The 25,688-nt window shown below is 37.3% G+C and overlaps 3 protein-coding genes across 11 annotated transcripts in view; 2 read left to right on the top strand and 1 right to left on the bottom strand.

Moving 5' to 3' along the window:
* RfC3 (replication factor C subunit RfC3) overlaps nucleotides 1–1,052 on the top strand; it is a 32,962-nt gene extending 31,910 nt beyond the window's left edge. Inside the window, exon 22 of one of the 2 annotated variants that reach the window (XM_069503316.1) lies at nucleotides 96–1,052. In XM_069503316.1, the coding sequence (XP_069359417.1) occupies nucleotides 96–259 (164 nt within the window). In that variant the 3' untranslated portion in view covers nucleotides 260–1,052. The remainder of the gene's footprint in view (nucleotides 1–95) is intronic. The other variant, XM_034976118.2, reaches the window with a different exon arrangement.
* Nucleotides 1,053–1,874: 822 nt separating this feature from the next.
* Nucleotides 1,875–23,897, bottom strand: LOC117988847 (carboxypeptidase D). Of its 8 annotated transcripts, none has more exons than XM_069503241.1 (13): nucleotides 23,643–23,892; nucleotides 17,483–17,582; nucleotides 16,742–16,906; nucleotides 15,824–15,957; nucleotides 15,244–15,380; nucleotides 12,603–12,790; nucleotides 11,880–11,909; nucleotides 11,322–11,498; nucleotides 10,610–10,728; nucleotides 8,176–8,352; nucleotides 7,798–7,889; nucleotides 7,452–7,506; nucleotides 1,875–3,661 (listed from the first exon to the last, which is right to left on the bottom strand). In XM_069503241.1, the coding sequence occupies exons 2-13, from the start codon at nucleotides 17,580–17,582 to the stop codon at nucleotides 3,533–3,535; spliced, it is 1,503 nt and encodes a 500-aa protein (XP_069359342.1). In that variant the 5' UTR covers nucleotides 23,643–23,892; the 3' UTR covers nucleotides 1,875–3,532. The 8 variants fall into 8 exon arrangements, with proteins under 8 accessions (XP_069359342.1, XP_069359343.1, XP_069359346.1 ...); XM_069503242.1 differs by having other exon boundaries at nucleotides 16,742–16,903; XM_069503244.1 differs by lacking the exon at nucleotides 1,875–3,661 and adding an exon at nucleotides 7,254–7,359 and having other exon boundaries at nucleotides 23,643–23,894.
* On the top strand, nucleotides 9,815–10,616 carry LOC138403295 (uncharacterized). The gene has a single exon (XM_069503246.1). It carries the CDS (start codon nucleotides 9,959–9,961, stop codon nucleotides 10,580–10,582), a length of 624 nt encoding a protein of 207 aa, XP_069359347.1. The 5' UTR covers nucleotides 9,815–9,958; the 3' UTR covers nucleotides 10,583–10,616.
* Nucleotides 23,898–25,688: the final 1,791 nt, after the last annotated feature.

Genomic DNA, 25,688 nt, shown 5'->3' with positions numbered 1-25,688 from the left:
ATAGCATTGGATTTCTTGGTGTTCACATTTAAAATTAAGTTCATTTCCGGGATCACCTGCTTTATTAAGTCCCTTATTGTTGAATGTTATTTCAGTGAAATTCCCGCCGGCAGTGCTGATACAGCTGGTAATAAAGATGGCGGAGTCGGAAGTCCGGCTGGCGAGCGGCTGCAGCGAACGCATCGAGCTGGCTGCCCTGCTCGCCGCCTTCCAGCTGTGCAAGGACCAGATAGACGTGGAAGCTCTATCCTCGCAGTAGTAGGTATTAAAGATTTTGATAAATTACGTAATTTTGTAAAGTGATTTTGAAATACAGTTGTAAAAAGCGACCGTCCATCTCAGAAATCTCTCACAGTATGCACATAGTTAGTGCAATACTCTCTCGAGTCTGATAAAAAGGCCAGCATTCAGAATAACTTCGTGTACTCCGAAACTAAACTGACAGGTCTAAAAGTAGTACAGGTAACGGCGCGGAAGTAGTTATTGCACATCGAACTATAGAAAGAGATTTCTGGTTCGTAGAGCGTTGTCTCTGTCATTCATAACTATGTGACGTTTTATAGCTCTCAACTACAGAGACAACGCTCTACAAAACCGTTATTGATATCTAAGTTTCAATGTGCAATATTTCCTGCCGGTTACTGAACTACATACCTATATAACGCGTAACGCGCCATTTTAACTTTTTGTGTCAAATTTCATGTCAAAAGTACGATTTTAGTCCTTATTTTAAAGGTGAACCGTACTTTTGACATGACAGTTGACCCATAGAGTTAAAATGGCGCGTGAGGAGTCATTTTTTACGAAATTTACTATCCTTTTCACAATGTTAAGTGTTGTGGATTAGAATACTTGTAGACCTGCCAATTTAATTAAATTTGGAGATGTGTGGGCAGCTAAATTAGCACAAAAATGTGGTGTTTTAAATATTGAGATGATGGTTCGCGAAATTGTTGAGGTCCCCTGTATCAGGTCACCCTATTGGATGTAAACGTAAAACCATAATTATTATCCATTTAATAAACATTGTTGAATTATACTTCTTTTTTTTTAAATTAGGACAGATGTTTAGTTTAAACTTCAATTTGTAAGTCAAGCTGAATGCAGATTACAGCAAAAGCCGCCAGAAACAATTTGAACGCGACGAAAAAAACCGATCAAGTCAGACTCGCGCACCAAGAGTTTCGTACTACAGTCGTATTTTTTCAACATTTTGCACGATAAATCAAAAACTATAATGCATTAAAAAACTGTTTTAGAATCTACAACAGATAAAGCTCTTTCATATGCCTTTATTATATTTTTTCTTTAGCCTCAATAGCTCAACCGGTAAAGTAGTGGACTGAAAACCGAAAGGTCGACGGTTCAAACCCCACCCGTTGCACTATTGTCGTACCTACTCCTAGCACGAGCTTGACGCTTAGTTGGAGAGGATTGGGGAATATTAGTCATTTAACATGGCTAATATTCTTTAAAAAAAAATGATACCTAACATGGTTTAGTAATCTTACTTTGGAAGTTGAAATACTAATTATTTGTTCATGAACACATTTTTTTTTTTGTGATGTAACCATAATTTCTCGGTTTTCGGATTTTTCCCTTATGTGTGCTATATGACCTACCTACCTGCCAAAGTTCATGATTCTAGGTCAACGGGAAGTAGGTACCCTATAGGTTTCTTGACAGACAGACAGACGACGAATTTTTTTCTTTTGAGGTATGGAACCCATGTAAATGTGGTTTAAAAAACGTTGCCCACATTTTTTCGACGCCTCCGATGCGGCAAATTCGTATTACTTGTCAAAATTCCATTAAATTAAAAATGTCTCTCCGCTAGTATGCGATCAAAGAAAATAAAAGAAATGGTGATCAATTTATATTTTCTTTTAATTAAAAATAAATTAGGTAAGCTATTATTACTATACTTATCTAAAATAGAGATATATTTACAAGTTTCCATCATCTACATAATACTTTTCATTTAATAAATAACATGCCAGAGTTGATCAGGCTACTTAAAATATAATCGTATTACAGCATCAAAGGTTTTCACTTCCAGTCAATCTAAAGTGTAAACTATAAGTAAATGCAAAGGAATTAGGACTTACATCTAGTTGGTAGGTGGTACCTTTATTTTGTAGTTTCCACAACTGTATTGTGGTGAAATCTTAACGGATGGGTAACTATATAATTTGATAGGACGATATAGATTTTCTGCCACTTTATTACTAGATAGAGAAAGAAACAGAAATACGGTGAGGATACCTACTTAAACTTGAATTAGTTTTCGGATATCCCATTTAACATCGGCATTACACTTGTACTACAAATAAAGATACATATGTACTGGTCCCATAAGCGCTAATTCGACGATAGACATTTAAAGTCAGAAATTCGCGTAATTCCTTGGCTTTAGTGATACTTCATATAAGTAATATACCTACATTGAACCTAATGCGTTCAGATAGATGAGTGCAAACAAAGCCTCTTCCTAAGTAATGCGCTGAACCAGTCCACGTTTACGTACCAAAAAGCCAAAGTTGAAAGATATCGATAATACGTATTGCCTTATTTTAGTATCTATCACTATCTTTGAAATAATGTCGGTAACAGACTTATCAGGTAGGTATTGGATATGCGTGAGGTGAGCTGACTTATCAAGTGCGCCCGTTGCAAAAATGTATACATACAATGACCCAGCGCATATACGAAACATACAAACGCAGAAGTCGAATACCATTTAAATATTATAAGTGTACCAGGTTATACTATATTTCGTGCACACAAACTCACTGCGTAATGTTGCTATAAACGCTGTATTTAGCGTACGTTCCGTAGCATGTATGCGTTGCGTTTATACTTATCAAGGATTCTCCACTTTAAGAAAACCCGGTTTAGTGACCCAGCGCGTTAGATATTTGAGGAAGAGCGTTACCATACTTCCCCAACGATTAAAAAGGGGCATATGCAGTTAGGGAGGTCGATTCCACGTCTTGCCACTCTGCACAATTTCTTTGCCCAGACGTCTGTGTTATTAGACTGTATTGGCCCTTTTTACACCGATGACAACGCGCGAAATTTCGCTCGTTTGTTGTATGGAATTGTTAAGCTAGAGCCAGAGCTCATGTATGCTTATGTATGTCAAAATGCCAAAAAGATAATCCGGGTGCGGCATTATGCTCGGGACTTTCCAATACATTATATTTTGTCTTTGGCCATACATACGCCAGGTTTACACCAATAAACAAGTTGTGTTATTAATTAGTTTTCAAAAGAATCTTGTAAAAGAACTTGCCAAATTATAAACTTGTATTGCCATTATTTCAGACATACTATATCTCTCATGTGTTAAGAGATGGTAGAGCTAAGTATATTTTTTTTATAAGTATTTCTGAATAAGTTTCCTAATTATACTTTCAATAAATTACCTACTGTCACAACTTGTTTTTTGGCGAAAACAAAAATCACAACAATGCATACTACATTTTTTTGACCTCGCTCGTTGTGAATGCGGTGTTAGACTGTGGCAAATCTATCCGAATATGTTAGAGACGAAGCTGTTGATAGAGTTTGTTATGGTCGAGAAGATGCCAGCAGGCGCAGGCGGCGGGCGCGGCGGCAGCGACACCGGCCGGTAGTACGGGCCGCCGGCATCGATGCGCTGTTACATTCACATAGTTGAATTTTTTTGAGATGTTACAAATTACAGGCATAGCGCATAACTGAGTATGCTCCTAATTCCTGCAGTAGTGGAACAGTGCGGGAGGAGTGACATGACTCCACTACCGCAGGACTCAAAAGCCTATATTCATTTTTGCGCTATGCCTGTAATGAAAGTGTTAGAGTAGTCGTTTAATAAAAATAAATATTCTGCCACTAGCGGTGAGTTAAGAAAAATAATATTATTCTATTGCAAGCTATTAGCTATTAACATTTATTTAAATGGGCGACACCTTATCCATCGTCGTTTTAGTAAGGAGGTCCTTCACCTTTTTGCTTTATTGAGGACCTTCGCGAGTCGGTAGCTGGCTTTGCGCTTTACAAACACTAGTGGTAGTACAGAAAAGACTGCGTAGATTCGTGTGATCAGATTTCGTTTTTGGCTTCTTAAGAGGTACTCCGGGTGCCCAAAGCCATAAGACTTCCATTAAAAATTGAACTTTAACAATTAGAATTAAGGAATGAAAGCTAACAACTTCATTGGTGGCAGGATATTTTTTTAATTAAACTACCATTTGCGGCCGTCTAAACAATTCCTTAAATATATCCATATAATGTGGCGTCCAATAGACGATATGTTTTGTTGTGACTGACGGATAACCTACCGTCTAATGCTATGACTGATTATGTTTGCTGGACAAGTATCTGCTATATCAATCATTTATCAGTTGTGCAAGACTTATCGCCTAATGGACGCCCTAGTATTAGTGAAACATTGATTTAAAAACTAAAGACTAAAGACTTGTGTCACACACACGCACGTTGAAGAGCCGTACACAACGAATTTTAGTACTGAAATTACAGTAGCCGCCAAGAAATATTATACATCGGTCTTTAGAATGACATTTCGGCTTTGTAGAGCGTTGTCTCTGTCACTCAAACCTATGTAACGTTTAGTCGGTCTCAACGACAGAAACAACGCTCTACGAAACCGCTATCTTTTTCTAAAGGTCGATGTATAATATTTTCGGCCGGCTACTGTACCTACGATTGCAGTACCTACGATAGCAGTATCGCTGCTGACGTTAATAGTAGTTAGAGGTTAATCAGCCAACTGTATAGTATCGCACGCTGACGACGCCATCCACAAGAATTTTATTGTTTGACGTGACTTTTTAGCATTGAAAAATGCGTTCTCTGAGGCAGTTTTATAAATAATGCTTCAATTAAAAATCCTTGCAAAAAAGTTATATCACATATCGCGTGAGTATAAGTTATGACGGCGAGTATCTTTAGTTTTAAATAATAGTGTTTTAAAGCCACGGACATAGAAAAATATACATACCCCTTTTATCGGCCGTGATTGAAGTAACATTTTTTACATTGTACTATGTAGGTACCTATATCTTATTAATAACTAGTCATAGTGTAACACAAGTCAGGGTTAGTATAAAAGCAATCTGTAGGTGCTTGAAAAACTAAGACATTACATTAGTCCATACTCCATTCCATACCAAGAAGAAAGTAATTAAACAATTGTCTACTTACGTCTTACATGTTAGGTTACACCTTACTAGAAAATCACCACACATTTGAAAATCTTCAGGAACTATTTATATTTAAGGAAATAAAACAAAAGCATGCCTTTAGACATCAACAAGGCCTATATCTGTAGTTGACTAGGTACTCGTATGTATAGGCTCTTATCAGTATTATCAATATAAATACTTATTCAGTTGAAGGTAGGAACATATTAATTAATATCGTGGAAAATATTATATACAGGTAATAAAACACATTTTCATCATCTTCAAATATATATAAGATTGAAGTTGTAATTAATTGGAATAAAAACATAAATTAATAAATCCTGTCTCAGATATGTCCAAAAATCTACGATTTAAATATCTTTGAAAATACCTTATTTGTCAAAATATGGTACCTACTTAATCATTTTGTGTTAAAGGCAGGGGGGGCTTACTTGGTGTAGTTCGGATGGAAAACACTAACATTGCGTTTATTGCGTTTATCATGTGCGTTGCGTTCATTTCACCAAGAAACTCCTATTTTTAGGCCCGGTATCCACCAGAGATGGGCCGAGATGTGTTTAGAAGACAGTCAATCAGATTTTTGTTAGATGACGTGATAATTTTTTCGCATCATCTATCAGTAAATATAGTCTATAGTCTGCTAAACACATCACCGCCTATCTCCGCTCTGGTGGATACCAGGTCGTATTTGGACCCTTATGCCTAATGGCAGCGAAGCGTGACTGCAACTGTACCTACACTGCAAAGCTGCTTGTATTAAATACTAGCTGATTGATTGATGACTAGTTTGGTACGAACGCGCTCGTACTAATATTGGGAAACAAGAAAATATTAATATTTCAGAACTATGTATTACCTATGTATAAATTTACGTATCTACAACCGAAATCAAATATAGGTGCATTATAAAATATATCCTAAATTGAGATTAATATTTTTTCTACGTACATTATATTCAATATATTATAATCTAAATTGTTATCATGCATCAAGCAACTAAAGATGACGCTAAATAATAGTTTTGAATTATTGAATTATTTACATTTTGAATACAAATTAGTATTTATCTAGTAGAGTTTTCTACAATGAGTTTTGTACATTATTATTAAGTACGTATTAAAAAAAATTATGCGTACCCAATTATACTTTCAAATATATTTTTTCATCTCCTGATAGTTTAAATTGTTGTTGTTTAAAATAAATACCTACTAATAACTTAAGTAATCTCTATATATAAAAATGAATCGCTGAATGTGTTGCTGATCGCAAAACTCGAGAACAGCTGAACTGATTTCGCTAATTCTTTTTTTATAATATTCCTTAAAGTACGAGGATGGTTCCTTACGGAGAGAAAAATTTAAAGTATAAAAAAAATAAAGAATCGACTGTTAGGCGGTACGAAGTTCCCCGGGTCAGCTAGTATTTAATAAAAAGGGTTTAATTAATTTGGTTTTGTTACAATTCAGATTTGTTATAATTAACATAGGATATAATTGGTTAACTAATGAATGATTAACAAAAAACGTATAACAAACGATCATTTCACCAAAAACGTTTCAAAAACTAATTACAAACGTCGTATTCTGCAAACATATCATTTTACAGAAAAAAACATTTGACAAATATTCTATTAACAAATGTTTTACTTTGCAAATGTGTTGAATGTTAAAATATTATTTATTAATATATTTATAAATCACCAAATAATTCGCGAATTTGAATTTTTTAAGTTTTATAACGATGATAAAATAAATCCAAATTTTGCCAAACGTTGTTTGTGGAATTAAACTTTGTTCTTTGCTTTTTGTGAATTGATTAGTCACCGATATAAGATATAGAAGTAAGACACACCTACATTTATATTTCTTACCTAAATAGCACATACTGTTTAATTTTGATTGTTCAAGAATGCTAGATTTATAATAAAAAGGCGGATAGTACTATCTATAGAGATGTTATAAGTATAGTTTAAAATTTATGTAAAATACCAAGGCAAAATTAATTTAATTCGTGGTTTATGTTGTAGACGAAAAAAGATTCATCTTTAATCTTCAGGAAATGTAACAGACATGTTTAGGTCCTGTGTTGCTGCGGTTGAGGTGGTCACCTTGGTTCGCTTTTGCCCGTCGCCTCGGGTTTGCACGTGCCCCTAAAGTGCAACTAAATATACTAAACTATTTATATAAAAGGTACATTAGATGTTACGAAAACTACGCTCTATCATTAATAAAATATTCTCACATTTAAGTTGATAGCTCGCGACCCCATCCGTATGCAGAGGTGTTTGCGTGATGCCATTACACATACAAATAAAGCTCTATAAATTATTGCTCTGGCATTATTATGTTACATGGCCTAAGTACCTACTAGCGTACCAAAATAAGTGTACAATACCAAACTCGCGTTAATTGCCAAATAACTGCAGTCGTGAATTAAATACACTGTTAAGAAAACTTTTTTACATTATAATATGCATTATACTTTGTACACCTTCACCACAATTATCCAAACGAATCCAAAGAATCAATATTTACAAAATAAAAATATTTGGTACAGCACGTATATCCCAAAATGTAATGAACTCACCTTAGCTGAATGCAGAGTAACATTTAGTAAAGTAGGGTGGCTGTCTATGACGAAGAACTCTACTTCTTGAGGCAAATACCCTTCTCCCGAAACCTGTAAGCAGTTGGAAGTTTAGCAATTTGAATTTCATAACGTATCAAGTCAGAGGATATTTATTATTATTTTGCAAATGCGGATTGTCATTACCTCGCTCGGTTATGTCTTGAGACCCTGCTACAAGTAGATCAACGGAAAGGTGAATCATCCATTATTAATCCTATCACGAACATTCGTTATTCTCATTAAGACTTTAAGTGACCATCTATATTATAATAGTTTATCAAAACCAAGAAATTGACAAAAAGCAGGCAAACCTTATTTTAAATATTGATATCCCTACCTCAAGTCTGTATGTCCCAGGAAGCAAAATGCGCCAAAATTCGCCATATTTTGTAGTATGATACGTGACGTCCCGGCCCTTAACGCGCACGGATGCCCGCTCTACGGGGTTGCCGTTCTCATCCATAACAAATCCATGGGCCCCCCGATGTGCTTCTGCTAAATACTTTATCAGCGACTGCAACAAAATATCAAAAGAGTAAGATTTTATACTTTTACCTGTAGTTTCGGAATCGGGAAATGTGTGCAATCTAAATTTCACTGGCAATGTTTCCGAGAATATGCGCAGGAGCTTTTCAAACTCGTCCCCTGTTCACCATTTTACCACCGATACACAAGACGCCGGGTGAGTTTCTTATGTAATACATAATTAATCTTATTGTAAGTGAACTATTATGTTCTTTTTGAGAATTTTTTTAAACCGATGTCGTTGGCATTCCATCTTCAGTCTACATGCAGAAACGCTTTGCGTTATCATTCCTAATTTGTGCATGGCTGGGGTTTGTTATACCTACTCTTCCACGATCTTTGTTTCTTACCAATGACAATCCGGGTATCTTTAAAACAAGATTAAATATAGGCATCTTCTAATATAGGCACACGCGTTCTATCTTACGCCACGTCATCACTTCTCATCTAGTGAATAAAAAAAACCGGCCAAGTGCGAGTCGGACTCGCGCACGAAGGGTTCCGTACCATTATCTATAAAAACGGCCAAAAAAAAAATCACGTTTATTGTATGAGAGGGGCCTTCAATATTTTGTTTTATTATAATTTTATTTTTTATTTTTACAGTGAATATATAACTAAATAATCTGTGAGTATTTCAAGCGTCTACCTGTTACCGTTATCAATATCGAGCAAAGACGAGCAAAAAAAATCACGTTTGTTGTATGGGAGCCCCCTTAAATATTTATTTTATTCTGTTTTTAGTATTTGTTGTTATAGCGGCAACAGAAATACATCATCTGTGAAAATTTCAACTGTCTAACTATCACGGTTCATGAGATACAGCCTGGTGACAGACGGACAGACAGATGGACGGACAGCGGAGTCATAGGGTCTCGTTTTACTTTTTGGGTACGGAACCCTAAAAAGCTTAGAGCTTTTTAGTTTGCGATGGAATAATACGTTGCCTCCGCCCTCCTTATTTTTTATTTCAGATAGCAACCTGAATTCAAGCAATAGCAGCCGTGAATTCTAGTGAAAACAAGTGATCCCCTGGCTTTTAGTCATGGTCGGAACTTCGGGAAATAGCTTTTTCTAATTTAGATTTTCTATAGCACTAGGCTTGATTGACCCTTCCTAACTGAGTCACTAAAGCGCGAAGCAGAATTGAATAGAATAGAATATATTTTTATTCAAGTAAACTTTTACAAGTGCTTTTGAATCGGCAACTAGTTTAATTTACCAAATAAACCAGAGACCAGACTTTTTTTACCAGAGAAAGTTTACTAAGCACCTTATCTGCGAAGGCCTATCTATGTATAGTATACTAAAATCAAGAACTACCTACCATTTATCAGATCATAATAAAGTTTTCTATGGAGACCTCTTATATCTCGTCATGTCGTGGAAGTGACCGTACCCACCAATTACATTTTTTCTATCTAGGTATACTTGCATGTGACTAAGTATAATTAAATACCTATCAGTGTATCTATCTATTTTTTCTGTTTCCTCCAGATAACAATTTATCTAATCTGGTGGTATAAATATTTTACCTCGGTCTTGCTTTCTCTATTATTTTGGATATTCCAAGTTACTAACACGAAGGCCTCATAATGGTATTTTTTCACTTAGTCGCAATATTGCTCTCCAACGCGGTGTTGATTCAAAGTCAAAGTGCAACAACAACGCCTCGAGCGGCAATAGCGAATCTTAACTCAGAAAGGGTCAACGGAACCATAACTTTCTTAGAGATAGAAAATGGAACTATACACGTTCAGGGACTGTTGATTGGATTTGGGTTACAACCGGGACTGTACGGTTTTCACATCCACGAGTTTGGTAACACGATCACATGTGATGCCACGGGAGCACACTTCGATCCTCATGGGAGATCTCATGGTGATAGAGTTCACAACGTGCGTCATGTTGGTGATTTCGGAAATGTAAGGTTTGAAAACATTGAAGCCGGCATTGCCGTTGCTCATGTTAATTTCCTAGACGAAATCATAACATTCAGCGGCCAGAACAATATACTGGGTCGTGGTTTAGTGCTACACGAACAAGAAGACGACCTCGGACAAGGCGGGCACGAATTATCTTCGACTACGGGTAATGCGGGGCCTAGGATAGCTTGTGGTCCGATTGCAATCCAGTCAGGTAATTGGAACTCTGGGATTTCTAAATATTCATCTTCCTCGCTAATAATATTGGGTATTTTATTTTTGTTTCTTAAATGAGATCTCTACATACAAGCCGATTCTTACCTGTTTATTGTCTTGCCAGTATTTGGGAAGTTCGTGCGCTGGTGGATATTTGCAACAAGATATTTCCAATGTGATTTCCATACATCCATGCCATAGATAGTTGTAGTCTTGCATTCCGCCTGTAAATTGCAGTAAGGTAGTATCTATCAATTCCATGTTTTAATAATTGACGATTAATCATTATTTTAATCCTAAAGTTATTTATTTATTTGTTGTTCCTTGTTGTTTATACGTAAATTGATTTTTTATCTAATCATAATGAATTAGATAAATGTGAACCGTCACAAAATGATGCAGGCAAGTAGGAATTATAGGATAACCAATAATGACGCCATTTCCATACTTCGAGATATCTCTATTTTATTTTTTCAATAAAAATTGTAAGTGAATTTACCCGTTTGTTTAATTATTTTGATCGCTATCGAGACTAAGTTTGTAAAAAATCTAAGGCTAGTGGGGCTAGATGGGCTATCGGTTCTACGACTGACACAACCTGTTAACACCTCACTGCTATTTAATTATTATTATATACTAGGTGATGCCCGGGACTTTCCGCGTTAGTTTCGGTTTTTAAAAATTTACTATTGTATTTTCTCGTTGCGGATTTCATACCTCAGAGGCACACCAATCATTGCCATCCAAAGGCCACCTGAGCTATTTCTGATTTTTTTTGGACCATAACAATCTTGAGGACAAATAAGTAGGTAGGTACCTGTGAGCGGGTACCACGCGGCTCCATTAGTGATGCCATTGTCGAAGCGCTGCGAGCCGGACTTGCAGGACACGCCGCGGGACATCTTGGCGTGGTTGTTGGAGTACACGAGCGCGAGGTGTCGGAACACGTCGTCGTCCGGCGCGATGGACGGCGTGTGCGCGTAGCTTTGGAACACTGCGTTTAGGGGATATGTGGGGAAAAGATCTTATTAATGTAATGTAATTAAAGCAAAAAAGTTCTGTTTATTACATTGCCTCCTGATTCTTTACAAAATCGAAGAAAGATAGGCAGGTACTTGCCTACTTAGGAAATAGACTTGCCGATTTCTATTAAAAGCCGCTGAAATCTAGTTCGAAATCAACATCATGCCGTAATGGCTTATGGCACAAAAACAATAATCTGTCGATATCTACGAGTATACATATTCGAATTCGATTCAGGTCTAAAAGTTTGATATTTTACTGAAGATAGATTTCACCATTCAGATTCCATAGGAAATACTTATGAAATCTTTTTAAAAAATGTAAATTGATTTAGGTAAGATAAATACTTCACCCGAACACAATACCGATGACTGGCATATTCCTGATAGCGTGAAACAATAAAACATCACCGAATCATCGATAAGTCAATGCACCGAATACATATTTATAGGTACATGCATAATATGATAAAGGAAATGCTGTTCATTAAGTAAAATCGTGTCTGATAACCATGGGCACAGATGAGTTAGTCGCACAAGTCATGGAGATAGAAATGCTACGGTGGATGTTCAATGTCACACGTCGCGACCGACAACGCAGTGATCACATCCGCGATAGGCTCATGTCTGTGACATCGGTGATGAGTTTCCAAGAGGCCCATCTTGGATGTAGCACGGAAACCACAAAGTTACCTATAGTGTGCGACAGGTTGAGATGGCAATCGGGGCGGGAACGCCTCGCATACCCGCACAGCCCCCGCACTAACCCGGTGCGGGTGAGCGCGGGTGTTGGGCCGTGGACGTCGCCCGCCTCATACCCCGAATGCCCTTTCGACCTGTCGCGAACCATACGTCGGTAACATAAGTATGTCTCAACATCTCCCTTGGAGCTCCGCGAAAGGTCAAGAAAGCGCCTGGCTGGATATCGTGAGCGCAGACTTGAGAGCCAATCGACTCAAAGAATCGGATGCTCATGAACGGACAAAGTGGGCGGCATAACTAATGTAGGAAAACAAATCACACCTTGGTGGGACAACGCTAGTCGCTAAGTCATAAAAGAAGATAGGTATATTTACTAGCACTAGGAGTGTTGTCGAACGGGTAAGAGGCAACGAGGGCGCCGCCGTGCAGCGACCCCGACAGCACGAACTGTATCTTGCTGATCCACTCCTTGACGGCGTCCGTCTCCGGCTGCGGCTGCTTCGTGTTCGCCTTGAAGAAGTCCGGGAAGTTGCGGTTCAGGTCGAATCGCCGAGCGTTGTGTCTGTGGCAAGTAAAATGTGGCTATCTACTCTTATATGTAATGCAGGTGCCTACATGGTGTATTATGTACTAATAGTTCTCGTTCTAATACGGAGCCGGGTTAGGCTGCCATTTGCCTTTCAGGTAAGCCCGCTTCCATCTTTAGGCTGAGCTCTATAGAGTACACTTTGGCTTTGCCTGCCTCGTTTTAACCGAAACTTAAGTCTGAACAAAGTTAAAGTGCCCTCTAGTGCCTAACGGCTAAGATCTCTATAGATCTTAGCCGTTCTATTGCAAACCATCAGATAAGATCGCGGTCACGTAAGAAAAATTTGTTCCTCGGAGAGCATGTCGTAAGCCGTTACTAACGTACCTAAGTATTATAGATAAGTTTGTACAGTACGAGGCAGAAAGTAATGTACATCGACCTTTAGAAGGAGATAGCAGATTTGTAGAGCGTTGTCTCTGTCGTTGAGACCGACAAAACGTCATATAGGTTGAGCGACAGAGACAACGCTCTACAAATCCGAAATGTCATTCTAATGTCCGATGTACATTACTTTCTGCCGCGTACTGTAAGTATATTTTAGTAACGGAACAAATGTCCCTACCTAATTTCAGTTATTGTAGTCCAACTCGATCTGTGTTGCTATTTGTTCCGGTACCGACCTATTATAACCGGTACTATTATAACATCACAATAAACATTAAACGTATTTTGCAACTTTGTACTATGTACCTATTTCGTAATATACTTATTTATAACGGATCTAATTTAGTTTTACAGTAGGTAGAACGGATTTTATTGTTTTGGGAATAGGTACTATATTAGAACGTGATATACTCGTATGTTAACTCATTACATCTAAAGTGAAGAAAGAATAAAATAGCGTTCTATATTTGTAAGTCTGTCACTTATGAGTTGTCGTTATCATTGGAAAAAGTAATGTCTTTCTGTTAATATAATAAATTATATTTTATGTATTTATCAAGATTGAGTTTATTGGGTGATCCACCTCCTAATCATAAATAGGTTATGGGCCTTCACATCTAAAACTAGAAGTCCTGAAAATTCAATCATGGTAGAAAGATATGAGTCTAATTCAGGTTTGTGCGGTTTGTCGTGGACTCTTCTCGGAACAGAGCGCGTTTGGAACCTAGTAGCTTTAGTTTTGAGTTTATATTATAACTAGCTGATCCCCGCGGCTTCGCCCGCGTAGATTTAGGTTTTTAAAGATCCCGTATAGCCTATGTCACTCAGGAATAATGTAGCTTTCTACTGGTGAAAGAATTTTTAAAATCGGTTCAGTAGTTCTAAAGATTACCCCCTACAAACAAACTTAACGACATTACCTCTTTATATAATACAACGGGCCGTGCAGCAGAAATCGTAATATTTTAATTTCGCCATAACTTCAAAACCAAACGTCCAATTTTAATCATTCAAAGACCAAATATTATCTCCATAAACTGTTCTTAGTGATGAAATCATTTATTTTGATAAGGATTAATAGCATGAGTAAAATAAACGCGTTTAAATGTAGTCCAAAAAAAATTCAAGATTTTTAAATAAAAAAATGGTTGCTGTGCCTCACTCGACATAGATGGGTATAGTGTGTCGCGGACTTTTTTGTAGATATTTATAAGATCTACAATTAATTAGAACATTTTATGGTTCTATCTTTTATAGTTTAGGCAGCGTACGCAAAATAAGTAACTTTTCTGGTTGATTTTTTACACCTTGTGTCCGAAAAACTCAAATATCTTACGGAACCCTATTTTTTTCCAAAATAAAATATAGCCTATGTTACTCGTGGATAATGTAGCTTTCGAATGGTGAAAGAATTTTTAAAATCGGTCCAGTAGTTTTTGAGCCTATTCAGTACAAACAAACAAACAAACAAACAAACAAACAAACAAACAAACAAAGTTTTCCTCTTTATAATATTAGTGTAGATGTAGATTAATCGTCACCATTACTGATTGATGTAATGATGATAAATAATTGTGAAAGTGTAAAATGGTACCTACCTGTTGTGTATAAATGGCTTTGACTTTGAATCTTACTGCATAAGTACCTACCAACTTGATTGGAGGTTTTATTTTGATGATGTGTGATTTCATTAAGGGATTTTGGTGAAACCCCCATTAGGAACTTAAGTAAGTTGTGGTAGAAAGTTTCATATATAAAAGTCCTACAAATTGCTATTGCGCTGGAACCATGTCTTATTAACATCGAAATGACGTCAGCCGAAATAAAAATATACCTACCATCAGCTCGAAACTTCAATCTAGTGCTGACATCACTTAAATGGCGGTCACACGCATTAGCAATTTGCAGGACTTCCTACCTATCCTGAGTATGTCTTATTTTAAAATTTGCTATAATTTATCCAACACGATCTATTGCACCGGCTTATAGATAGCCACATAAAAGAATCATCAATGAACAAATATATGAAAATAGAAACATACCGGCCATGGATTGTGTCACACTGTCCTTCGCGGGAGACGAGGAATCCATCCGGGTTCATGGACGGCATCAAGTGGATCCTCGTGTTGTCTAACAACCATTTTATGTAAGAATCCGTGTCGTATGAAGTCACCAAGTACTGAAATATAACGAGATTACATCTAAGTGTTAGATTAACCGTGACTCTACATATTAAGTATACCTACTAAACAGTTCCCAGGTTATGAGTTTTTCTCTTATTTTCTATCAATTTATTAGGGTTCCGTACCTCAACAGGAAAAAGGGACCCATTATAGGATCACTTTATTGTCTGTCTGTCTGTCTGTCGTATCTGTCAAGAAAACTTATAGGGTAGGTACCTACCTACTTCGCGTTGACCTAGAATCGTGAGGCAGATATAGGTAGGTCTTATAGCACAAGAAAAGAAAAATCCAAAAACCGTGAATTTTTTGGTTACATCACAAAAAATATATATTAAAATGTGTTCATGAGAACTTTTTGATAGGAGACTAACGTATTGGCCACTAGGCTATCACCGCTAGGCGCTATAATATGTAATGTTTCGAGTTACAGTATAGTTACCCGTATCAGATGCAATAACATCTCGCGCCCGACCGCTTCGTTGCCGTGTATGTTGGCCACGTACTTGACGTCTGGCTTGCCGATCATATGCTCGTATGGCGATGCTGACACCACCATCACCCATAAGTCGCGACCTGTCATAGATTTAGACGGAGTTATTTCTTACTATAGTACCTACGCAACAGGTCGAGATGGCAGTCGGGGTATGAGGCGGGGGGACGCCCCGCACACCCGCACGTCTTCCGCGCTCGCCCGCACTAGGTTAGCGCGGGAGCTGTACGGGGCGTTTCCCCCTCGACTGCCTTCTCGACCTGTCGCGTACCTACTATACCTAAGTACCTAATAAGTTCATTTGTATGTAATGTAACTCCGAACTCGTTAGTTCTTACTTCCGAGATCGTGGTACCTAGTTACCTAACGTAATATAGGTAAACTGTTAGTAGGTAATTGCCTACTGGGTTTTCCTTTAATAGTGTGGAAAACACTGTAGGTATAAAATTTGTTATATAAAAGTGATTTAAGTATAAATAATTATTTAGGTACATAGACTTACGCCTTTAAATTTAATACAGGTGTAGGTATTGAGTTTTGGGGTTAGCTTTAGGTTTACCGTGAGCTTTATACAGACAAATACCTACCCGCTGTATGACCAAAGTTGATAACAACACTTCCTCAACAATGTAGACTGGCGAGGAAGTGTACATTGTGTTGTACTGAGCGAAAAATACGATAAAATATTGTGCCTTCCTATTTACCCACAGATGAGTGAATCTCCAATCCGTGCATTTACCTATTACCTATCGAATTCCCCAGACAGGATGATAACAATTACCTGTCTTATAGGTGCCTATCCCTTTTTTCCTAGAATGACTTTTTTTCCCTAACGAATCCTTTTAGTTATGGTAGTTTAGTTTGTACCTTGTACGGATTTGCCAATGGAATACAAAGCGGTAAGAGCCGGGTACCGAGCGGAGACCGCGCGAAGGTATCTCGTCATCTCATCATGGTCATGGTATTTGGACTCTAGCACTGGATCACTTTCCCGCGGCTCCACTTCGCCTGTGACTGTTGATACGTCATCTTCTGGAAAAACAAGATAAAAAGCTTACTTGAAAGCTTGCGAGGTTTCGTACGTAGCTTTAAGCTACGTACCTACGTACGTACGTAGCTTAGCTTAGGTATCTTATAGATGCGTAGGTAGCTGCGTACATAACGTAGTACATAATATTACGTATTATAGAGAGAGAGTCAGCACGTGGCAGACCTTCCTTATCTAAATACATAAAAGGAAAAGGTGACTGACTGACTGACTGATCTATCAACGCACAGCTCAAACTACTGGACGGATCGGCCTGAAAGGCATGCAGATAGCTATTTTTATATATATTTTATATATATATTAAAGGATTTTTGAAAATTCAACCCCTATACCAAAGTAATTGAGATAGGTTCAGTGATTGAACAATGAAAAGGTAACAGACAGACACATTTTCGCATTTGTAATATTACTTAGTGCGAATTTTTACGCAAAAGTGTTTTTCGTTCAGTTTGGATAAACTGCTGAAAATTTTGGGAATATAATTGTGGATTATTTTTTAAAGCGGGAAAGTTTTAGATACCTATGTATTAATGTATTAAAATTTAAAATTGTACACTCACCAGGGAAACTTGCACCAGTTGCAAATTGTCCATACGTTGCTCCAAGAATGACGACAAAAAGAAACGCCTTGCGGATATTAAAACTTTTATACCGGTCCATCTAGAAAATTGAAAAGTTAGGTATTTATGATGAAAAATATTTAGATAGGCTATAATATGATTAAAACCTATGCTTAGATCTTCTAACATTTTACCTTAGAGTCTAGACCTCTAGGCTCGGTTTTTGAAAGTTTCACTAAAATTCAAAGGTATTAAAATCTATCTTCTTCTATATACTTACATAAAAATGAATCGCCGAAATCTAAATATATAAAAGCAAAAGGTGACTGACTGACTGATCTATTAACGCACAGCTCAAACTACTGGACGGATCGGGCTGAAATTTGGCATGCAGATAGCTATTATGACGTTGGCATCCGCTAAGAAAGGATTTTTTTAAATTCAACCCCTAAGAGGATGAAATAGGTGTTTGAAATTTGTGTAGTCCACGGGGTCGTACGAAGTCGCGAGCATAAGCTAGTGTATCATAACTTCCGAACGACAGCACCGAATTGGATAATTCTTTTTTTGTTGGGTTTGTAATGATTGTCAGGACAAGGTTTGTATGAAAGAATTTTTTGGGAAATCCACGGGAAAAGACAGTTCCCGCGGGACGCGGACGAAGTCGCGGGCAACGGCTAATATATTTTACTGAGTAGCTAGTAAATATGTTAGTCGGTTTGCTTAAACCTTTGTTATTTACTTGTTATACTTATAAAGTTAAACCGCAAAAGAAAGTTTGTTTGAACATAATATTTTCTGTTTTACTTTTTATAAATTAAAGATTTTCTTTTTATACGGAACAGCAGTGCAATAGTACCTACCAACCCACTTGGGTTTTTGTTATATTTCCTTCTTCCCATAGCTAATGGAATTATTAGTTCTTGGTTCTTACCTATACCTACCTTCAGTCATCTGTATTGGTAAGAGAAGGTGTTCAATTTCAGTTTGTATATCCTAATGTGTTATGTAACGTGCGTGTTCAAACAAAAGTAAGCCTCAATAGCTCAACGGTTAAAGGAGCGGACTGAAATCTGAAAAGTCGGCGGTTCAAACCCCATCCCACCCGTTGCACAGTTGTCGTACCTACTCCTAGTCGGACTCGCGCACAAAGGGTTCCGTACTTACCATTATGTATAAAAACGAGCAAAAAAAAAATTACGTTTGTTGTATGGGAGCTCCCTTAAATATCTATTTTATTCTGTTTTTAGTATTTGTTGTTATAGCGGCAAAAGAAATACATCATCTGAGAAAATTTCAACTGTCTAACTATCACGGTTCATGAGATACAGCCTGACAGACAGACAGACAGTAAATTTATTGTAGGTATGTCCATAAAAACATAAATAAATTCAAGAAAAAAAGTGACTGTCATAATGTAAATACTAGAAATAAAAATAAACTTGTAATGCCACCTCCTATCCACCTCCACCTTCAGGCTAAATAAAGTTAGCAATTCATTTATTGGAAAATCTATAAGTTTTTATTATAAGCTTCCAGAAGACATATTGGAGATGTCTCTCAACAAGTTCAAAGTTTTCATAAAACGTAAACTAATTGAAAAATCCTATTACAATGTAAAGGATTATTTAAATGATAAGCAAGCTTGGGAATGCGGCTTGTGATAGTTCTAATAAGTTTCAATAATTTTGTTAAGTGGTGATACTAAAAAGAATACCCGGCTGAGTTTGTTGTGGGCTCTTCTCAGACCTGGGTGCGTTTGGAATCCTCGTAGCTATATTTTTAAGTTTGCGTAATAACTATCACCACTATATCTTAGAAATCCAACAACATCTGACCATCAAAAAGAGTAATTTATTATCTCGTAAAAATTTTTTACGAGACATTTCACCGCGATTAATAGCCTCAACTGGTGACAGAAGGGCTGGCTCATTTTTTGCGCAGCGGATCTGTCCAGCGCGGAAATGCAGCCAGTATTCTTGGCACCATTCCACGCGGTCATGATTTATATAGTAATTAGATAAGGCTAGCTTTAAGTTTTATTGTATTACAAAAAAAAAAATGGTGTTAAAAAAAAAAAAAAAAAAAAAAAAAAAAATATTACCTATTTTCAATAAATCATTTGACTTTGACTTTGACGGACAGCGGAGTCTTAGTATCCCGTAGTAATAGGGTCCCGTTTTACCATTTGGGTACGGAACGCTAAAAAGCTGGGGTGCTGGACCGTCTATTTTTGTGTAGAACCGCGATCATTAATTTTTCAACGATATCCTCTGCATTCCTACATTACCTACAACTTACAAGCATCGATGTCCTACACAACTAAAACAAAATAATATCTAACGATATCTACTTCGATTAGAATTTAAAACCCGTCTAGGATCCGGCTGCGCAATCTCTATCACTATACCTACATTATGTACCTTTATTATTTAACTTAGGTAGGTATATTATAAAACTGTAACTACACGAATTCTATATACATTCAATATTATTTTAAAAAATTTGATCAAAGCAAATCTTAATTACCGCGATATAGAGCCCAAAACATTATTTTTAGGGTTCCGTACCAAAATGGTAAAAATGGGACCCTTATGGGTGCGATTTTCTCTGTCCGTCTGTTCGTCGTCTGTGCGTCTATCAGCGGGCTGTATCTCAGGATCTTGTGTAGGTAATAGGTATACCTAGGTAGAGAGTTAAATTTTTCACAGAAAGTATACCTAATTCTTTAGCCGCAATAGGTACTTAACAACAAAATAAAACAAATTCAAAATTACCGCTATCAAAATAAGAAATAAAAATCTTGCTTGCACGATGGTACGGATAACGGAACCCTTCGTGTGCGAGTCCGACTCGCACTTGACCGGTTTTTCCTTTTGTGGTACGGAACCCTAAAAATGTTAATTTCAAGATTTTATTGCCAACGATCATCACAAACTTGGGGCTTTCTTTTTAATGGCATAATGATTCGATCAGTGAAGCCACGGGGATAACCGGTCCCATATTGAAGGTCAGTGGGCTACCGTTCCAGCTCGGCAGTGGACATGGCAGTGCATCGGCCCTACGTCGAAACTTGAAATTACTACGGTTCACTGTCAGTAGGTACCATAGTAATTGTTACTTACGGTTTTAAAGACACGTTTGTTTACAAGTAAAGATATCTTATTTTCTAGAATAATAACAAATTACTTCAACATTTTTTACACAGATTTCCATCAATTTTCCTACGTGGGAGAGATAGGCATATCTATATTTTTTATAAGATTGAAGGAATACAAGCAATAAGTTCTTTGTCTGTTTTTGTGACGACTGACGAGCAAAAATCACAGACAACTTTATATTGTGATTGAACCTAAAGAGAGTTAGTCAGATTTCTATCATTCTCTTACAGTACACCCTCTCTAATCTCAGGCTAACCTACAGAATACCTACATATAGCGCTACGTAGTCACCCAGGTACCTATAGTTGGCGACATGTCGGGATGTCAATCGGGGTATGAGGCGGGGGGACGCTCCGCACACCCACACGTCTCCGCGCTCGCCCGCACTGGGTTAGCGCAGGGGCTGTGCGTTGTTGGGGGCGTCCCCACCCCGAATGCCATCTCAACCTGTCGCGTACTATACATATTGAGTGCATTTTCGCTCTTGAATCCATTATGGCGGGTTGTGGCAGTTTTAACTTTCTTTCCGCTGTTTGGCATTGACACATTAACCTTATTGTGACGAAACTCAATGAACTTTCATTTTCAAAAATTCAAACTAGAGTTCCGTTGAACTGTTGATGACCTCACTGGCGCCGTAGTGAGCGTTGTGACTTGTGGTCTTATAATATGTGGGAGGTCCCGAATTCGATTCCCGGCAGTAGCAATTTAGGAATTCAATTTCAAATGTGCCTTTTGGGGTGGAGATCATGGGTTCGTGGAGCGAGGATGCTAGATCCTTTTTTAAGGTCCTGTCATCCCGTCTCGCGGAGTCCACGGGGGACCGGGGAGCTGGTAGTTACCTGGGTCAGCTTATTAGTCTGGCCACTCAACGAGGTAACGCAGCCAGCGTTCTGTGGGCGCCCTGCCTCGTTACGGTAGTTTAGATGTTACGTGTAATTTTATTTCATTATATTGTATTGATTTTTAATTTTCATATTTAATTATTACTTTCAATTTTCAAATTCTAATTAGTTTCTGTCTGGTGATCTGATGGGGCTTTGGCCGCGGCTATAGTCACGTTATCACGTTACCAAACAATTTAAAGTTCTGACTTTTTGTACATAGCATTAGAATACAAACTGTTATAAGTAGAAATAGTAAAAAAAAACGAGTTAAAGTTAAAAAGGTAAGAGTTAAGTCTTAAGACCGACGCGACGTCTTAACTCTTACCAAACTTATTTTCATAATTGAATTAAAGTTCCTAGGAAATAGCTATTATCCAACGATAGATAAATTAAGGAAGCCCGTGCGTGTTCATAATTAATGTTATGTCTAGAGCTAGACAATTAAGTTCCGATAGGTACCTCTTAGTATTTATATAAATATACTATATGATGCCCGCAATTTCGTCCGCGTGGATTTAATTTTTCAAAGTCTTTGATTTTCCGAAATATGTAAAAATTATCCCATGTCTGTCTCCAGGACGTAACTTATCTTTGTAGGTGCCAAAAAGATGATGCCCGCAACTTCAACCACGTGGATTTTGATGTTTCAAGAATCCCGTGGGAACTCTTTTTCGGGACAAAAAATGCCTATGTCCATCCCAGGGATGCCAGCTGTCCTTGTTGTTGTCGAAATTGCCTAAACCAATGGGCCATGAAAAGCTAGCAGACAGACAGTCACACTTTCGCATTAATAATACCTAGACTACCTACTTATATACACTTAGTAAGTATAACAGCTATACTTAACATCCATACATATTAAGTAGGAGGCATTTATTAAATTAGGTATAGGAATCAGAACAAAATTAGTCACTAAAATTGATATGAAAATAGGAATTCAATCTACCTACTTAAATAAAAATAGGTAGGTACATAGGTACTCAATCTAATGGAACACTTCTGTGGGAACTGGGAACACTACACCTCTAACTTGGATAGCGAACGTAGCCTCCTAAATTTTTCCGACGATTGATAATTAATCAAAAGAGAGTAAGTAAACAATGTCTGCAAAAATGCGTTTCATATTCTATATCGTCACGGCAGTTGGTACAGTTACTTTACGTTCAGTGAAAGTTTTGATTTTTAAATTATGTATCATGATACCTACGTATCCTGTTATGATAACAACAAAGGCAACATTATTGGCTTTTGGGGTTTTCCAGCTTTAGCTACAGCACCTTACTTTAATGAATCATCAATCATAAGTATTTTTAATTTTTTTTTCCTCAAGATGCAGTTATTTTTAGAACAAAATATCTACGTTAGAGAATCTACTTGCTTTAATCTTCTTAGATTAGTATTAGCTAATGTCAATCCGCGATGTCGTCCGCGTGGATTTAGGTTTTTAAACATTTCGTGAGAACTCTAATTTTCCGATATAAAAGTAGTCTGCGTCCGTCTCCGATGCAAACTATCTCTGTAACCTAGACCGCAACTTTGTCCAGGTTGATTTAGGTTTTGAAATTTCCGTGGGAACCATTTAATTTTCCAGGACCAAAAGTACTTAGCCTATCTCCTTCCCAGGAATGCAGCCTAATAACTCTGTCAAAATTTCGTTAAGGCCGTGTGCTAGCAGATAGACAGACAGACACTTATGCATTTATAATAATAATAATAGTAGATTTGTATTTGATTAGTAGCGTACCTGTACCTACAGTGTTGCCAATAAGAAGTGAAGTTTTTTTCGTTGAGACTCTACCATTTAATTACCTACTCTATCACGAGTTCATATTTTGTTTCTCAAAAAATAGTTTTTAAGCTAGAAAAATAGTTTAATAGTTCTTAATAAGGTGAATAAGGATGTACAACTTACTCGTACGTCTTGTTAGTTGTTACATATTTTACACCAAAATCATACTCAAAACCGTTTTACATTTTAACAGAAGTAAGAATACACGTTTAATAGCGCGATTAACAATAGATTTTATTTGAGTAATTCACTTAGTTCAATTATTTAATATCTATTAAAAAGAAAAATTATAGTTGATACCAGAGATAAATAAACTAGCTTACCTTAAACTTAAACGGCTCCGTCCGATGCGAACTAATCAATTACTTTTTGTAGACATTTAAAATTGACTTAAGTATATTTATTACCTAAGTTATTTAGTTACATGTGAAAGGAGTACGATCGCGAAGTTTCGTAAGTTATATCAACAGGAAAATGAAGACCACGAAAGGTCGTTGTTGGCGAACGAACGAGACTCGACTGTCAGCAGAGCCCAGTATTCGTACTGGCTGCTGCTAACCATGAGCATGACAACATCTGCGTCATCAAACCCGCCACACGACCGTAAAGTGCTTTCTCTCAAAACAACACATCTAAAACTGCTTCTAATTCCAAGGAATAAGGTTTATTCGTTAGCAGAGAGACACGACGTATTTTCAAATGCCGCATTTTCTCCTCTACATCTCTCAATATAGATGTGACTTTGCAAAACTTGCCTGTGGACCCTTGAGATGACGTAGCATTCCCGCGTTTCGTCTCATCTGGCACTTTTCCCGCGGATAGAGTTTCTTGCACGACTGTTCGATATTTAATATGAGAAAATTCTAAGTGAAACTTAATAAGTTAAAAGGTTACGCTGTTTGGGTTATTGCCCTCAGTGCTCGTACCTTAATAGTTTTAATGTTGCATATTTTTTTAACAATCCGTACCTACGTACCCAAAGGGTACTAAAGGGAGGCGTAGGTACAACGGCTCCGCTATTTGTCTGTCTGTCCGTATTTTTTAAGTAAACCGTAATTTTTTAAGCGATAGTTGAGTTCATGGTTACTAATTACCATGAAAAGAAATGTCCAAGAACGTTCTACAGAAAGAGAAAAAAAATAAAAACCACTGACGGATGTAAATTATGAAAAACATCATTAAAAAATTCATATCTCTTAAACTACTGAAAATCCCTGAACATACATAGGGGTGATTTGGATACCTCTTAATATAAGGTATTTAAATTTTTCTTTTAGACGTCACATTCCCGGCCAACCTGTATATCCCGGAAAGTCAAAGAGTTCCCACGGGATTTTTATAGAATAGAATAGAATAATGTTTATTCGAGGTATCATATAGGTGGTACATGGTGTAGGCAATATCGTCCTGTTCAGCAGTGCAACACCTCGAACAGGTAGGCCCACTTAGCTTGTGTTAAGACGTCAGGCCCCTCAGACACAAACCTCTATAGCAAATATCTGAGGTACCAGACGCCCCAACGCTGATTTTCAGTGACTGCCTTTTGTTTTTAGGTTGAGATGGCAATTGGAGTAGGTATGAAGCGGGGGGACGCCCTGCACACCTACACTCGCCCGCACCGGGTTAGCGCGGGAGCTATGCGGGGCGTTCCTTCCTCGATTGCGATCTCGACCTGTCGCGTACCTACTATAGGTATATAGGTAAGTACTAACTCTATTGAAAAATCCTAATTTAATATTTCTAAATGTCATTGATTTTGATACTGCCAGTGCTGCAGAGTCATATACTGCCCGTAAAAAGAGCAACCGCCGTCTTTCTTGTTGGTTTCTCTCGGTAGGAAAGGCGTTGCGAATCAGTGGTATATATATATACATTTGACAATTATTCAAAAGTACTTCCTTGCTAAAAGTCTATTTGAATAAAAATATTTCCATTTAAAGTAGGTGTGCAATGTGCATGGACTACACGTAAGTAACCATGTTAATATGTACTCAGCTCCCGAGAAACATTTTTAAACCGTTATAATATGGATATTCTGCTCGTTAGAAATAATAAGGATTTATGGTAGTCTTCCACAAATAGATTCGTAATTTTCTCTCTCAGGGCCTCGTTTACTCTTACACTGGCTTCGAGGCTTCGCAACCCACATATATAGGTCAGGGTGAAAGAGTTCTATTTTCGTCGAATCCTACTGCTGATTAACATGATAAAGAAGAGAGGTGGTATATTGCGAACTAAGTACTTAGGCTTAATTTTTTAAATTGTCTAATCAAAAAGTTCTATTGTAGGTATATATGGGTATTTTTAGGTTACGGTGAATATGTTGTACAGTTCCCGGCAGAAAATATTGTACATCGACGTTTAGAAAG

Source organism: Maniola hyperantus, chromosome 15 (genome assembly GCF_902806685.2).
Source record: "Maniola hyperantus chromosome 15, iAphHyp1.2, whole genome shotgun sequence".
NCBI classification, from domain to species: domain Eukaryota; kingdom Metazoa; phylum Arthropoda; class Insecta; order Lepidoptera; family Nymphalidae; genus Maniola; species Maniola hyperantus.
Note: the sequence above shows the minus strand (reverse complement) of the source record. Positions and strands in the feature narration are given on the sequence as shown.